The following is a 14,487-nucleotide window of genomic DNA, read 5'->3' as shown; positions in this document are numbered from 1 at the left end:
ATAAAATTAATCCTGTGCAGGGAGGGAGAGCGGCTGCAAGCGTGGGAGCAGGGGTGTATCACTGGAAAAGCAGCAACTTTTCGCATCCACAGTGCTGTTGTTTCAGTGATATCTGACCGGTAAGTGCAGATTTATTTTCTTCCTTACGGACTTTAGTTTTTGTGGAATTGCTACATTCTGCTAGTATCTGGCACCCCGGACATGGTCTACATTCATTCACCTGGTTTACTAGTGCTGTGTGCTCACCTGGCTGATACAAAGTATAGTGCAGTCCCTATCCCTCCCCCCCCCCATCTTTATTGCGACCATTGCCTATGGTTCTCTGTTCCTGCCTCAGAGGCCTCTCTTTCCGGATCATGGCCCATTGCCCATATTTTCTTCTTTTAGACTTTTGTGTCCATAGGCAATGGTCACCTTGGATGCAGGAAGCCCATTACATTGGCCCTCCAAAAATAGAATGTATGGCTCACACCACATCTACAGGGTGAAGGGATTTCTCCTTAGAATGGGAGGGACAGAAGGGAGAATGATGTCTTCAATAGAATGGAAGGCAAAGACTACCTTTGACAAAATGGAGGGAAGCGGGCAAAGGAAAGGTCAGCTAGTTTTGAAGCCCATCTGATGGATGTGACAGTGACTACCAATAAAGTGAACAAGGGGGCTGCTAAAGAGGGTCCTGAAGTTCATCCAAAACTAGCTTCAAATGCCCTGGAAGGAGATAGAACTGGACAAATGAAACTGCCTCCACAAACCTGCCCAGCGCCTACATGCAGATGCCTAGAGACCTTGGCCTGTTATGTTTTAAGCACCCTGGTTCTGGAAAGAATGCAGTTTTCAATTGGCACGGGCAAGATTGTTGATGTGATGATCTAGTGGAAAAATAAAGTGTCTACATGGTGATCTGGAGACTCTCCAATTTTTTTTTACACAAAGATATGGCCCAGGCGGCAGGACGGGCTGACTGCGAAGCGGCAAAAACTTAAGTGAGAGGGGGAAGATGGTTAGCATACTGGATATGGATGTACGACAGAAATTCTGTTGGCTCTATTGACTTCATGACCAATTTACGATCTTGACTTGGGGTGGGGGTCTCTCCCTGTCTGTGTATATGGAGAGACAAGTCACTCAGTACTGGCAGGGCGGAGAGCAGCCGCCAGAACCCAGCCATGACTAGTTACCTGGGTCATTTTTAAACTATGATTACTCTGATATGCTTGTATTTCATAGTGTTCCAGCATTACCATGCCTGCATCAGTTTTATGCAGCACAAAGTTGATGAGAGGTTCCCTTTTACTTTTTGAGTGGTCTCATTTTGTATGTAAGTTGACTTCTTTGGTAGAGTATGGTGGAGACTGGTGAGCAGGCAGAAACACTGTGTAACCTCATAACTGATGTCTTCTTGGCATAGGAGGCAGCAATCATTGCTGTTTCCTTTCCCCACTTGGGAATTATATCAGCCAACAAATAATACATGCAGGAGGTCTTTCTTCAATGGCCGCTAAACTTATCATGATTAGTTTAGTGTGCAAGAGGGGTATAACTTTGAAGGAGCTATCACTTTTGGCTTAGTCTCCACCTCCTAATGACATTGGCTTATATATTTTGTGTGTCCCTAATGGCACATGCAAGAAACAGTAATACACCCTCCTCCACCACCACCAATGATCCTTTTGATAGATGTATGCAATGGTTATTTTAATTTCTACTAATCAGAAAGCATAACACTCACTTGGGATGTTCTGTAAACAAAAGGATACATGCCATAAAAACAGTGACTGGCGTGTTATTTATCGCTTACCTGGGAAAGGCGGCTTCTTAATACACTGCTAGGTGGTGGGCACTTCAGTATACAGTTTAGTAGAAACTGGCGGCCATTACTGAAAATCTCATTGGTATTGACCTAAAGACACACAGCAGCTTTAGAATAAGTCCTAATGTATTGTTTTGTCTCCTATATACCTGATCATTGTACCTGATCCATAAGTGGATTTCCATCCATAAAGAGATGGAGAAATCTGCTATACATCTCCAGTGTAACACACACAAAGTCCTGCTGCACTTCTGCCCTGTCCATTGGTAGACAAGGAGCCAAACTGTAATTGGAAGCAGAAACATAAGACATCTGCAAAGTGGAGAATACAATACAACCCCAGCTCCTAGAGAACTTGCCTGAAAAAAGCCAGAGGAAGCAAGTTACAGAACTCGTCAGAGGCGGTCTGGTAAAGAAGGATCATATCTGAGAGTAAACACATTTATATTATTTCAGATTCATTTTAATTGAAATGATTGCAATTAAACAAAGCAGGATCAAATATGTTTCACATCTAAAATGGACACTATCAGATTCAAAATCTTTTTATATGTTATACAAGCACAGGCATGGACAAAGTCCAGTAAGTGAGGGTGGGCTAGCACTCCTTTGTGTGTCTGATAGGACAGGAGAGAGCACAGAGGAGTCCTATCAGACAGGAGAGAGCACAGAGGAGCGCTATCGGTCAGGAGAGAGCACAGAGGAGCGCTATCGGACAGGAGAGAGCACAGAGGAGCGCTATCGGACAGAAGAGAGCACAGAGGAGCGCTATCGGACAGGAGAGAGCACAGAGGAGTGTTATCAGACAGGAGAGAGCACAGAGGAGTGTTATCAGACAGGACAGAGCACAGAGAAGTACTATCAGACAGGAGAGAGCACAAAGGTGTCCTATCAGACAGAAGAGAGCACAGAGGAGTGCTATCTGACAGGAGAGAGCACAAAGGAGTCCTATCAGACAGGAGAGAGCACAGAAGTACTATCAGACAGGTAGAGCGCACACAGGAGTACTATCAGACAGGAGAGAGCACAGAGAAGTACTATCAGACAAGAGAGAGCACATAGGAGTGCTATCAGACAGGAGAGAGCACAGAGAAGTACTATCAGACAGGAGAGAGCACAAAGGAGTCCTATCAGACAGGAGAGAGCACAGAGAAGTACTATCAGACAAGAGAGAGCACAGAGGAGCGCTATCAGACAGGAGAGAGCACAGGGGAGAGTTATCAGACAGGAGAGGACAGAGGAGCACTATCAGACAGGAGAGAGGACAGAGGAGCACTATCAGACTGGAGAGAGCACAGAGGAGTCCTATCAGACAGGAGAGAGCACAGAGGAGTCCTAATATACAGGAGAGAGCACAGAGGAGCGCTATCAGACAGGAGAGAGCACAGGGGAGAGTTATCAGACAGGAGAGGACAGAGGAGCACTATCAGACAGGAGAGAGGACAGAGGAGCACTATCAGACAGGAGAGAGGACAGAGGAGCACTATCAGACAGGAGAGAGGACAGAGGAGCACTATCAGACAGGAGAGAGGACAGAGGAGCACTATCAGACAGGAGAGAGCACAGAGGAGTCTTATCAGACAGGAGAGATCACAGAGGAGTCCTATCAGACAGGAGAGAGCACAGAGGAGTGCTAGCCCACTCCCACCATGAGGGTCCATGGAGAAAGTTTCTATGTACGCTGACAATACCCTGGTCTATCTGGAAGATGTTGAGGGCTCCCTGAGCTCATTGTTTGGCTCCTTTTCTGGCCTGTGGGTCAACTGGGCCAAATCATCCTTAATGCCTTTTTTGAGTGAAGTGGCCCTTCCATCTTCCCTTCCGGTCAGTTTGCAGGTGGTGAACAGGTTATGCTATTTGGGGGTGAAGGTTTCTGTCTCCTTGGCAGACTTTCTCCCCTTTTATCTAGAGCCCCTCCTGTCTAATACTGAAGTCCGACTTTGGTCCTGGTCTTCCCTTGTCATTGGCAGGAAGGGTAAGCTTTAAGCCTGTTAAGGCTGTATTTGTGCGAGGGGTGTGAGTTTACAATGCCCCTGCATCTCGAGGTGGGGCGTACAGGACTTTCTGTGAGGGGGCTTGAATATATATAATGCCCCCTGCAAGTCAAGGCGGGGTGTATGTGTCGTTGGCGGAAGCCACAGTATCTGGCATAAAGCGGCAGGTGTTCGAATCTCCCGCCATTTTTTCTGAGCTCCAGCAGTCACTCAAGCTACCAAAGCCTCGCTGTTCCGGAGCCTAAGTCAGGTCATGCAGGGTCGGCATCCCTTGTAGCCCTGCAGACTGCATCATGGTGGGATGCTTGTAGTGTGTGCTTGATATGACTTTATATATAACGGTGTGTGATTATAAATCACACCGTTAGATTGGGGGGGAAAACGCTGCGGCAAAAAAAAAAAAAACAAGGGGGGAGAAATCGCAGCGCCCTGTCACGCTGAAGAAACTGCGGTGGACCCTAGTGGACCTGTTGGAGGGGGGCGGGGTGAATTTTTACACCCCCGATCACCATGTATCTCCGGGTCAGCGGGTCACACATGACCCGCATCACCAGAATCGGCGCAAATCGCCGGTGTGAATTCACCGTCGATTTGCGGCGATTGCCAACATTGGGGGGGGGGGGGGGGAGGATGGTCTGATGACCCCCCCTGGGCATTTGCACGGACTGGTCCCCGCCCGGCAGGAATCGAAATTCCCACGGACGTACACGTACGTACTTGGTCCTTAACTGCCAGGTAGCTAGGACGGACGCGGACGTTCTTGGTCCTTAAGGGGTTAAAGGATCATCACATGAAACTATCTTATTTTTCCACAATTTCGAAAGGGTGTCAATAACTTTTTCCAGCCCATTTTTGGAGTTTCGTGTGACATTATGTCCAATTTGCTTTTTTTTATCCCTTTTTTGGTTTAGTTCCAATACACACAAAGGTAAAAAAACAAAAACAAAACATGTTTATAGCAAAATATGTGTTACTGCAATCCTTTTCTGTGAGAAATACTTAATTTTCTTGAAAAATTTCAGGGGTGCATGTTATAGTATAGTACTTATTCCGAGACAGCCCCATTCACCCTTACTCAGCAGGAGTGAGGTGGCACAGGTGCCGCCTTGCGATCACGTGATTGATCGGTCGGAACGACAGATCAATCATGGACCTGCTAGGGACGGCGATCGGAGCGGAGATCGGCACCGGCGGGGGTCTCCTACCTTGCCCTGTTCCGGCGGGGGTCCCCTCATGCCCCCCCATGTGAATGTACAGGATACATTCACAATGGTGGGTTTACAGCGAGTTCTGCTGCAAGTTTGAGATGCAGCAAATTTTCCGCCGCAGCTCAAACTCCCAGCAAAGAAACTCACTGTAAACCTCAGCCTGTGTGAATGTATCCTAAAAACACTACACAAAATAAAAAGTAAAGCACTACATAATCTTGTATGGCACTGTTTCCAAAATGGAGCCTCCAGCTGTTGAAAAACAGCAACAACTCACAGTATTACCGGACAGCCACCGACTGTCAAGGCATGCTGGGAGTTTTGCAACAGCTGGAGACACCCTGTTTGGGAAACACTGCCGTAGGGTATTTTTGTGGCGGATTCAAATCTCCAATTTAGTCCTCAAATGCGCATGGCGCTCTCTCACTTCGGAGCCCTGTCGTATTTCAAAGTAACAGTTTAGGGTCACTTATGGGGTATCTCCGTACTCGGGAGAAATTGCGTTACAATTTTTGGGAGGCTTTTTCTCCTTTTACCCCTTATGAAAAGGTAAAGTTGGGGTCTACACCAGCCTGTTAGTGTAAAAAAATGTACACTAACATGCTGGTGTTGCCCCATACTTTTAATTTTCACAAGCGGTAAAAGGGAAAAAAAAAATGTGTAACGCAATTTCTCCTGAGTACGGAAATACCTCATATGTGGGCGTAAAGTGCTCTGTGGGTGCACAACAAGGCTCAGAAGTGAGCGTGCACAATGTACATTTGAGGTCTAAATTGGTGATTTGTACAGGGGTGGCTGATTTTACAGCGGTTCTGACATAGACGCAAAACAATAAATACCCACATGTGACCCCATTTTGGAAACTACACCCCTCACGGAATGTAACAAGGGGTATAGTGAGCCTTAACACCTCACAGGTGTTTGGCAAATTTTCGTTAAAGTTGGATATGAAAATGAAAAAAAAAAATTTTTCACTAAAATGCTGGTGTTACCCTACATTTTTCATTTTCACAAGGGAGAATAGGAAAAAAAAAATTAACCCCATTTCTTCTGAGTAAAAACATACCCCATATGTGGATGTGCTCTGCGGGTGCACTACAATGCTCAGAAGAGAAGGAGCACCATTGGGATTTTGGAAAGAGAAGGTATCTGAAATTGAAGGCCATGTGTGTTTACAAAGCCCCCATAGTGCCAGAACAGTGGACCCCCCCCCCCCCACGTGGCCCCTTTTTGGAAACTATACCCCTCACGTAATGTAATAAGGGGTGCAGTGAGCATTTACACCCCACAGGTGTCTGACAGATTTTTGGAACAGTGGTCCGTGAAAATGAAAAATGTTATTTTTCATTTGCACAGCCCACTGTTCCAAAGATCTGTCAAACGCCAGTGGGGTGTAAATGTTCACTGCACCCCTTATTAAATTCTGTGAGAGGTGTAGTTTCCAAAATGGGGTCACGTGGGGGGGGGGGGGGGCGGTCCACTGTTCTGGCACCACGGGGGGCTTTGTAAACACACATGGCCTCCCACTTCTATTCCAACCAAATTCTCTCACCAAATGCTCAGTGGCACTCCTCCTCTTCTGAGCATTGTAGTTCGCCCGCAGAGCACTTTACATCCACATATGGGGTATTTCCATACTCAGAAGAAATGGGGTTACAAATTTTTGGAGGCTTTTTCTCCAATTACCCCTTGTGAAAATGAAAAATTTGGGGTAACACCAGCATTTTAGTGAAAAAAAAAAGAAGATTTTTTAGACTTACCGTAAAATCTCTTTCTCGAAGGATCCATTGGGGGACACAGACTCTGGGTATATGCTGATGTCTCTAGGAAGCTTGACACTATGGTAACCAAAAAGTCAGCTCCTCCCAGCAGGATATACCCGCCTCCAGGCCACTGAGCAATTCAGTTTAGTCTCAGAGCAATAGGAGGAGACCGACAGGTCAAAGGAAAAGAAACATGAACTGTCCGAGAACCAGAAGAAAAAATAACTGAACACTCCCTTGGACAGATAACAGAAAAGGAACCCCAGAAAAGGGCGAGAGCTGTGTTCCCCAATGGATCCTTCGAGAAAGAGCTTTTACAGCAAGTCTAAAAAATCTCCTTTTCTCTATCGGCTCCATTGGGGGACACAGACTCTGGGACGTACCAAAGCCGTCCCTTGGGTGGGCAGTGAAAAAACAGGTCAGGCAGTCGGCTGTACCACCGCCGCCTGCAACACTTTACAGCCCAGACTAGCATCAGCCGATGCGAAAGTATGAACCTGGTAGAATCTCGAAAAAGTGTGCAAAGACGACCAGGGGTCCGCTTTAAAGATCTGCAAGGCCCAAGCCTTGTTTCGGAGAGCCCAGGATGCTCCCACAGAGCGGGCGGAATGAGCCAAAACCCTGAAGGGTGGGATCTTCCCCTTACAGCGGTAAGCTTCCGAAATAGCACATCAGATCCACCTAGAAATGGTGGCCTTGGAAACAGGCTGTCCCTTCCGACGATCTTCCGTAAGGACGAAAAAAGAATCGCAGAAAGATAAGTCCGAACAGCCTGTACCACATCCAATTTGTGGAGCAGGCGCTCCCTGGGATGAGAAGGAGCGGGACAAAAGGATGGAAGGACGATGTCCTCGTTGAGAAGAAGGGCCTTAGGTAAGAAGGACGGATCTGGCCAGAAAACAACCTTGTCCTGATGAATTATCAGGAAAGGAGGACGGCAGGAAAGAGCTGCCAGTTCAGATAATCTCCTAATGGAAGGAATAGCTATAAGAAAAGCCACTTTCCAAGATAGTAGGCGAAGGGGAACCTCCCTAAGAGGCTCAAAGGGTGCGTCCTGAAGAGGGCCTAGAACTAAGTTCAAGTCGCAAGGAGGAGAAGAAGGGGATCGGTAAGGGGGGGGGGGGGGGGGCAGCATGTGCCCCACCCTGAAGGAAGGTCCGGACATGCGAATTGGAAGCCAGAGGACGCTGAAAGAGAATGGAAAGGGCCGAAACCTGACCCTTAATGGAGCTGAGAGCCAGCCCTTGTTCCAACCCCGACTGCAAAAAGGAGAGGAGACTGGGAACGGAAAAGGTAACTGAAGAAAAGGTCCGAGCTTCGCACCAACGAAAGTAAGCCCGCCAGGTACGGTGATAAATTTTTGCAGAGGAGGGCTTGCGAGCCCTGAGCATGGTGCGAATTACAACCTGGGAAGAGAAGCCGCGGGCCCATAGAACCGCGGTCTCAACCGCCACGCCATCAAATGCAGCGACTGTAAATTGGGGTGGCAAAGAGGACCCTGTGACAGTAGGTCTGGACGAAGTGGAAGACGGAAAGTCGTTCAGAAACCAGACCACGTCGGCATACCATGCCCTTCAAGGCCAGTCTGGAGCCACCAGAATGGCGGGGACTCCTTCCGCCTTGAGCTTCCTCAGGACCCTGGGAAGGAGGGGGAAAGGAGGGAACAGGTAGGGCAGTACGAAGCCCGACCACGGAATTACTAGGGCATCCCTGGACTTTGACACAAACGTCGGAATTTTCCGGTTGTGTCGAGATGCGAAGAGGTCCACGTCTGGGGACCCCCAGAGGTCGCAAATCTGCGTGAACACCTCCGAAAGAAGAGACCACTCTCCGGGGTCGGCTGAGGACCGACTGAGGAAATCCGCTTCCCAGTTGAGCACTTCCGGAATGTGAATTGCTGAAATGGTTGGAACTACTTGTTCCGCCCAGAGGAGGATCTTTGTCACCTCGGACATGGCTGCTGAGCTGCAAGTGCCACCCTGCCGATTGATTTACGCCACAGCCGTGGCGTTGTCCGACTGGACACGGACAGGGTGGCCCTGAAGCAGGGACTCCCAATGCTTCAGACAAAGATAAATCGCCCTCAGTTCCAGGAGGTTTATGGAAATAAGGTCTACTTGGGGAGGCCAGAGGCCTTGAACCGTCTGATCCCTGAAAACACCCCCCCAGCCCGACAGGCTGGAATCCGTCGTGACCACCTGCCAGTGGAGGGGGAGGAACGAACGCCCCTGAAGAAGAAGGGGGAGCGGAGCCACCAGTGCAGAGACCGACGGGTCCGGAGAGGGAGAGCAATCTTGCGATCGAGAGAGAGGGGACCTGTCCCATCGTGAAAGAATCACCAGCTGAAGAGGATGGTAATGAAACTGGGCAAAGGGTACTGCCACCATCCGACCCAGGACTTCCATGCAAGTACGGATGGTGACCGGGGATGGTATCCGGAGGGAGCAGACTCCCGACAAGAGGGCCAGACGTTTGTCCGGTGGGAAGCGAATCTGATCTGAGGCCTAGTCGAACTGAAGCCCCAAGAAGACCAGAGACTGGGTGGGGGAGAGAACTGACTTGTCTCGGTTGACCATCCACCCGAAGTGACATAAGGTCTGAAGAGCGAGGCTCTGGTGGAGGCCTTGATGAGGTAGTCTAAGTAGGGCATCACTGAGACCCCTCTTGACCGTAACAGAGCTACCACAGGCGCCAGAATCTTGGTAAAGACTCGTGGCGCTGTGGTCAGACCGCAGGGGAGAGCCACAAATTGATAATGACCTTCCTGAACCGCAAAGCGGAGGTACCGCTGGTGTCCCGGAAAAATTGGAACGTGGAGGTTGGCATCCTTGATGTCCACTGAGGAAAGAAACTCCCCTTGATCCATAGATGCCACCACCGAACGGAGAGATTCCATACTGAAATGGCGGATAAGATGTTGGTTGAGACGTTTGAGATCCAGCATTGGCCGCACAGAACCGTTTTTCTTGGGAACCACGAAAAGATTGGAATAAAAACCCAGAAAGCGTTCCCTTGAAGGAACCGGGACAATGACACCCTGAACGAGAAGGGACTGAAGAGCCTCCCGAAATCCCTCGCAAGCGAGGGAGATCGGGGAGCAAGGGACTGGAAAAAACAATCCCTCGGAAGGGAGGCTAATTCTATCTGGTATCCGTTGGACACCACGTCCCTGACCCAGGAGTCCTGAATGTGCGTGGTCCAAACGTCTCGAAAAAGCAAGAGGTGACCTCCCACCCGAGAAAAAGCTGCGGGTGGGGGAGTCCCTTCATGCAGAAGTGGGTTTGGGGTTGCCCGATTTGGCCGCAAAACGGTCGGGACAGTTGGTGTCCGACTTCCACGAGGGACGCGCCTTGAAAAAGGGAACCTTCTTGTCCCGTGGAGGCGCCTGGCTGGACCCTTTAGAGGGGCCAGATGTCCGAAAGGACCGAAAGGAAGAAGACTTCCTGCGGAAAGAAATGCTAGACTTGTTTTGAGGTAATATTGAGCTCTTGCCCTGTCGCCTCAGAGATAATCTCATCCAGGCACTTGCCAAAAAGTCGGGAACCAGTAAAAGGAATCTCGGTGAGAGACTTCTTAGATGCAGCATCCGCGTTCCAAGTTTTATGCCAAATGGAACGACTGAGGGCCACTAGGTTACCGGTGGCAAAGTCAGCGCAGCGAGCTGAGTGCAAGGAAGCAGAACAGAGGAAATCTCCAGCTTTCGAGCATTGGAGGGCCAGAGCAGACAGTTCTTCCGGGGGAGAACCTAAAAGAATGCCCTGACGGAGTTGGGAATGCCAAACCGAGAGGGCCTTAGACACCCAGGTGGAGGCAAAGGCAGGAAGCAGGGAAGAACCTGCAGCTTCAAAGGCATACTTCACTAACGACTCAACCTTTTTGTCTGCAGGATCCTTGAAGGCAGCTGCATCCGCCAGCGGCAAAGTAGTAGCTTTAGATAGGCGGGAAACCGGAGGATCCACCGACGGAGGGGAAGTCACTTTGGTGACAAGGTCCTTGGCGAAAGGATATTGCGCTTGGACTTTCTTCAGTCCCTGAAACAACTTCTCAGGGTGCTTCCAGGCAGATTCTAGAATGGCCTCAAATTCAGCGTGAGAGCTGAACACTTTGGGTGCTGGTTGGGCACGATGAAAGGATACTTCTAGAGCTGCGTGCGAAGTTCCTGGGTCCTCTAGGTTAAAGGTGTCTCTTATGGCCATAACCAATGAGTTCACCGTGTCCACTGAGTCCGAACGGTCCTCCGAATCGGACGGCGAATCGGAACCCTCGACCGCTAGCTCTCCAGGAGAGTGCGAACGAGTGGAGGCAGCCCTGGAAGAGGGAGACCCCGACCTGGTACGTGGCTCAGGAGAGCCAGAGTAGCCAGAATAGGAAAAAAAAAAGACCCCCCCCCCCCCCCAAAAAAAAATAAAAAATTAATTTGTAACCCCATTTCTTCTGAGTAAGAACATACCCCATATGTGGATGTAAAGTGCTCTGCGGGTGCACTACAATGCTCAGGAGAGAAGGAGCACCGTTGGGATTTTGGCAAGAGAGGGTGTCTGAAATTGAAGGCCATGTGTGTTTACAAGGCCCCCATAGTGCCAGAACAGTGGACCCCCACGTGACCCCATTTTGGAAACTATACCCCTCACGTAATGTAATAAGGGGTGCAATGAGCATTTACACCCCACAGGTGTCTGACAGATTTTTGGAACAGTGGTCCGTGAAAATGAAAAATGTTATTTTTCATTTGCACAGCCCACTGTTCCAAAGATCTGTAAAACGCCAGTGGGGTGTAAATGTTCATTGCACCCCTTATTAAATTCTGTGAGAGGTGTAGTTTCCAAAATTGGGTCACATGTGGTGGTGGTGGTAGGTCCACTATTCTGGCACCATGGGGGTTTGTAAACACACATGGCCTCCCACTTCTATTCCAACCAAATTCTCTCACCAAATGCTCAATGGCGCTCCTCCTTTTCTGACCATTGTAGTTCGCCCGCAGAGCACTGTACATCCACATATGGGGTATTTCCATACTCAGAAGAAATGGGGTTACACATTTTGGGAGGCTTTTTCTCCAATTACCCCTTGTGAAAATGAAAAATTTGGGGTAACACCAGCATTTTAGTGAAAAAAAGCTAATTTTTCATTTTCACTTTGTCAAGCACCTGTGGGGTGTTAAGGCTCACTGTACGCCTTGTTACATTCCTTGAGGGGTGTAGTTTACAAAATAGTATGCCATGTGTTTTTTGTTTTTTTTTGCTGTTCTGGCACGATAGGGGTTTCCCAAATTCGACATGCGCCCCCAAAAACAATTTCAGCAAAATTTGCTTTCCAAGAGCCAAATGTGACGACTTCTCTTCTGAGCATTGTAGTGCGCCAGCAGAGCACTTGACGTCCACACATGGGGTATTTCCATACACAGAAGAGATGGGGTTACAAATTTTGGGGGGCATTTTCTCCTATAACCCCTTGTAAAAATGTAAAATTTGGGGGAAAACCAGCATTTTAGTGAAAAAAATTAATAAATTCATTTACACATCCGACATTAACGAAAAGTCATCAAACACATGTGGGGTGTTAAGGCTCAGCGGACCCCTTGTTACATTCCTTGGGGGGGGGGGGTTTCCAAAATGGTATGCCACGTGGGGGTTTTTCTGCTGTTCTGGCACCATAGGGGCTTACTAAATGTGACATGCCCCCCAAAATCTCACTCTCCAAAATCCCATTGTCACTCCTTCCCTTCTGAGCCCTCTACTGCGTCCGCCGAACACTTGACATACACATATGAGGTATTTCCTTACTCAAGAGAAATTGGGTTACAAATTTTGGGGGTCTTTTTCTCCTTTTACCCCTTGTAAATTTTCAAAAACTGGGTCTACAAGAACATGCGAGTATCCCTATACTATCCCTGTGAAACACCTAAAGGGTTAACACAATTTCTGAATGTCATTTTGAATACTTTGGGGGGGGGAGTATATGGGGTATATCTAATAAGAAGACCCCTCAAATCCACTTCAAAACTGAACTGGTCCCTGAAAAATTCCAATTTTGAAAATTTTGTGGAAAATTGCTGCTGAACTTTAAAGCCATCTGGTGTCTTTCAAAAGTAAAAACATGTCAACTTCATGATGCAAATATTAAGTAGACATATTGTATATGTGAATCAATATATAATTTATTTGCAATATCCATTTTCCTTACAAGCAGAGATTAAAAGTTAGAAAAATGCTAAATTTTCATGAAATTTTTGAATTTTTCACCAAGAAATGATGCAAGTAACGATGAAAATTTACCACTATCATAAAGTAGAATATGTCACGAAAAAACAATCTCGGAATCAGAATATTCTGTAAAAGCATCCCAGAGTTAGTAATGCATAAATTGACAGTGGTCAGATTTGCAAAAAAGGGTCCTTAAGGTGAAAAAGGGCTCAGTCCTTAAGGGGGTTAAAGGGATACTCCGGTGGAATTTTTTTCTCTTAACCCCTTAACGATGCAGGACGTAAATGTACGTCCTGGTGAGCTGGTACTTAACACACTAGGATGTACATTTACATCCTATGCATAACCACGAGCGGCAAAGAGATGCTCGCGTCATGCGCGGCAGGTCCCGGTTACTGATAGCAGCCAGGGACCCGCCCGAAATGGCAGACATCCGTGATCAACCCCTCAGATGCCGTGATCAATACAGATCACGGTATCTGCAGCATTGCGGTACTTTAAATGGATGCTCGGATCGCCCAAAGCGCTGCCGCGGCGATCCGATCATCCAGCATGGCAGCCGGAGATCCCCTCACCTTGCTCCGGCCGTCTCTTGGGGCCTTCTGCTCTGGTCTGCGATCGAGCAGACCAGAAGATGACTGATCAGTGCTATGTTCTATACATAGCACTGAACGGTATTAGCAATCGAATGATTGCTATAAATAGTCCCCCATGGGGACTATTAAAGTGTAAAAAATGAAAGTAAAAAAAGTTAAAGTAAAAAAAATGTGGAAAACCCCTTCCCCCAATAAAAACGTAAATTGTCCCATTTTCCCTATTTCACCCCCAAGAAGTGTAAAAAAAAACTTCCATATACATATATTTGGGATCGCTGCGTGCGTACATATCCCAACTATTAAAATAAAATGTTAATGATACCGTACGGTGAACAGCGTGAACGTAAAAAGAAAAAAAAAATGTCCAAAATAGCTGCTTTTTTTAAAAAAAAATTTTATTCCCAAAAAAATGTATAAAAAAAAAGTTTAAAAAAGTTTATTAAAAGTTTATTAAAAGTTTTATATAAGCAAATATGGTATCAATAAAAAGTACAGATCACAGCGCAAAAAATTAGCCCTCATACCGCCGCTTATATGGAAAAATGAAAAAGTTATAGGTCTTCAAAATAGGGGGATTTTAAACGTACTAATTTGGTTAAACAGTTTGCGATTTTTGTTAAGCGCAACAGTAATAGAAAAGTATATTATCATGGGTATCATTTTAATCGTATTGACCCAAAGAATAAAGAACACATGTCATTTTTACCGTAATTGTACGGCGTGAAAACAAAATCTTCCAAAATTTGAAAAATTGCGGTTTTCTTTTTAATTTCCCCACACAAATAGTATTTTTGGGTTGCGCCATACATTTTATGGTAAAGTGAGTGATGGCATTACAACAGACAACTGGTCGCGCAAAAAACAAGCCCTCATACTATTCTGTGGATGAAAATATAAAAGTTATGATTTTTTG

General features: G+C 47.2%; 1 protein-coding gene across 2 annotated transcripts in view; it reads right to left on the bottom strand.

Moving 5' to 3' along the window:
- The window catches only part of FANCA (FA complementation group A), a 170,460-nt gene that overhangs the window by 2,955 nt on the left and 153,018 nt on the right, over positions 1-14,487 (bottom strand). For both annotated transcript variants that reach the window (XM_056525988.1, XM_056525989.1), the window contains 3 exons: positions 2,170-2,236; positions 1,973-2,093; positions 1,799-1,900 (listed from right to left, as the gene is read on the bottom strand). In XM_056525988.1, the coding sequence (XP_056381963.1) occupies positions 1,799-1,900; positions 1,973-2,093; positions 2,170-2,236 (290 nt within the window). The remainder of the gene's footprint in view (positions 1-1,798; positions 1,901-1,972; positions 2,094-2,169; positions 2,237-14,487) is intronic.

Source organism: Hyla sarda, chromosome 6, assembly GCF_029499605.1.
Source record: "Hyla sarda isolate aHylSar1 chromosome 6, aHylSar1.hap1, whole genome shotgun sequence".
Classification (NCBI taxonomy): Eukaryota; Metazoa; Chordata; class Amphibia; order Anura; family Hylidae; genus Hyla; species Hyla sarda.
This window is presented reverse-complemented; position numbering and strand designations above follow the sequence as displayed.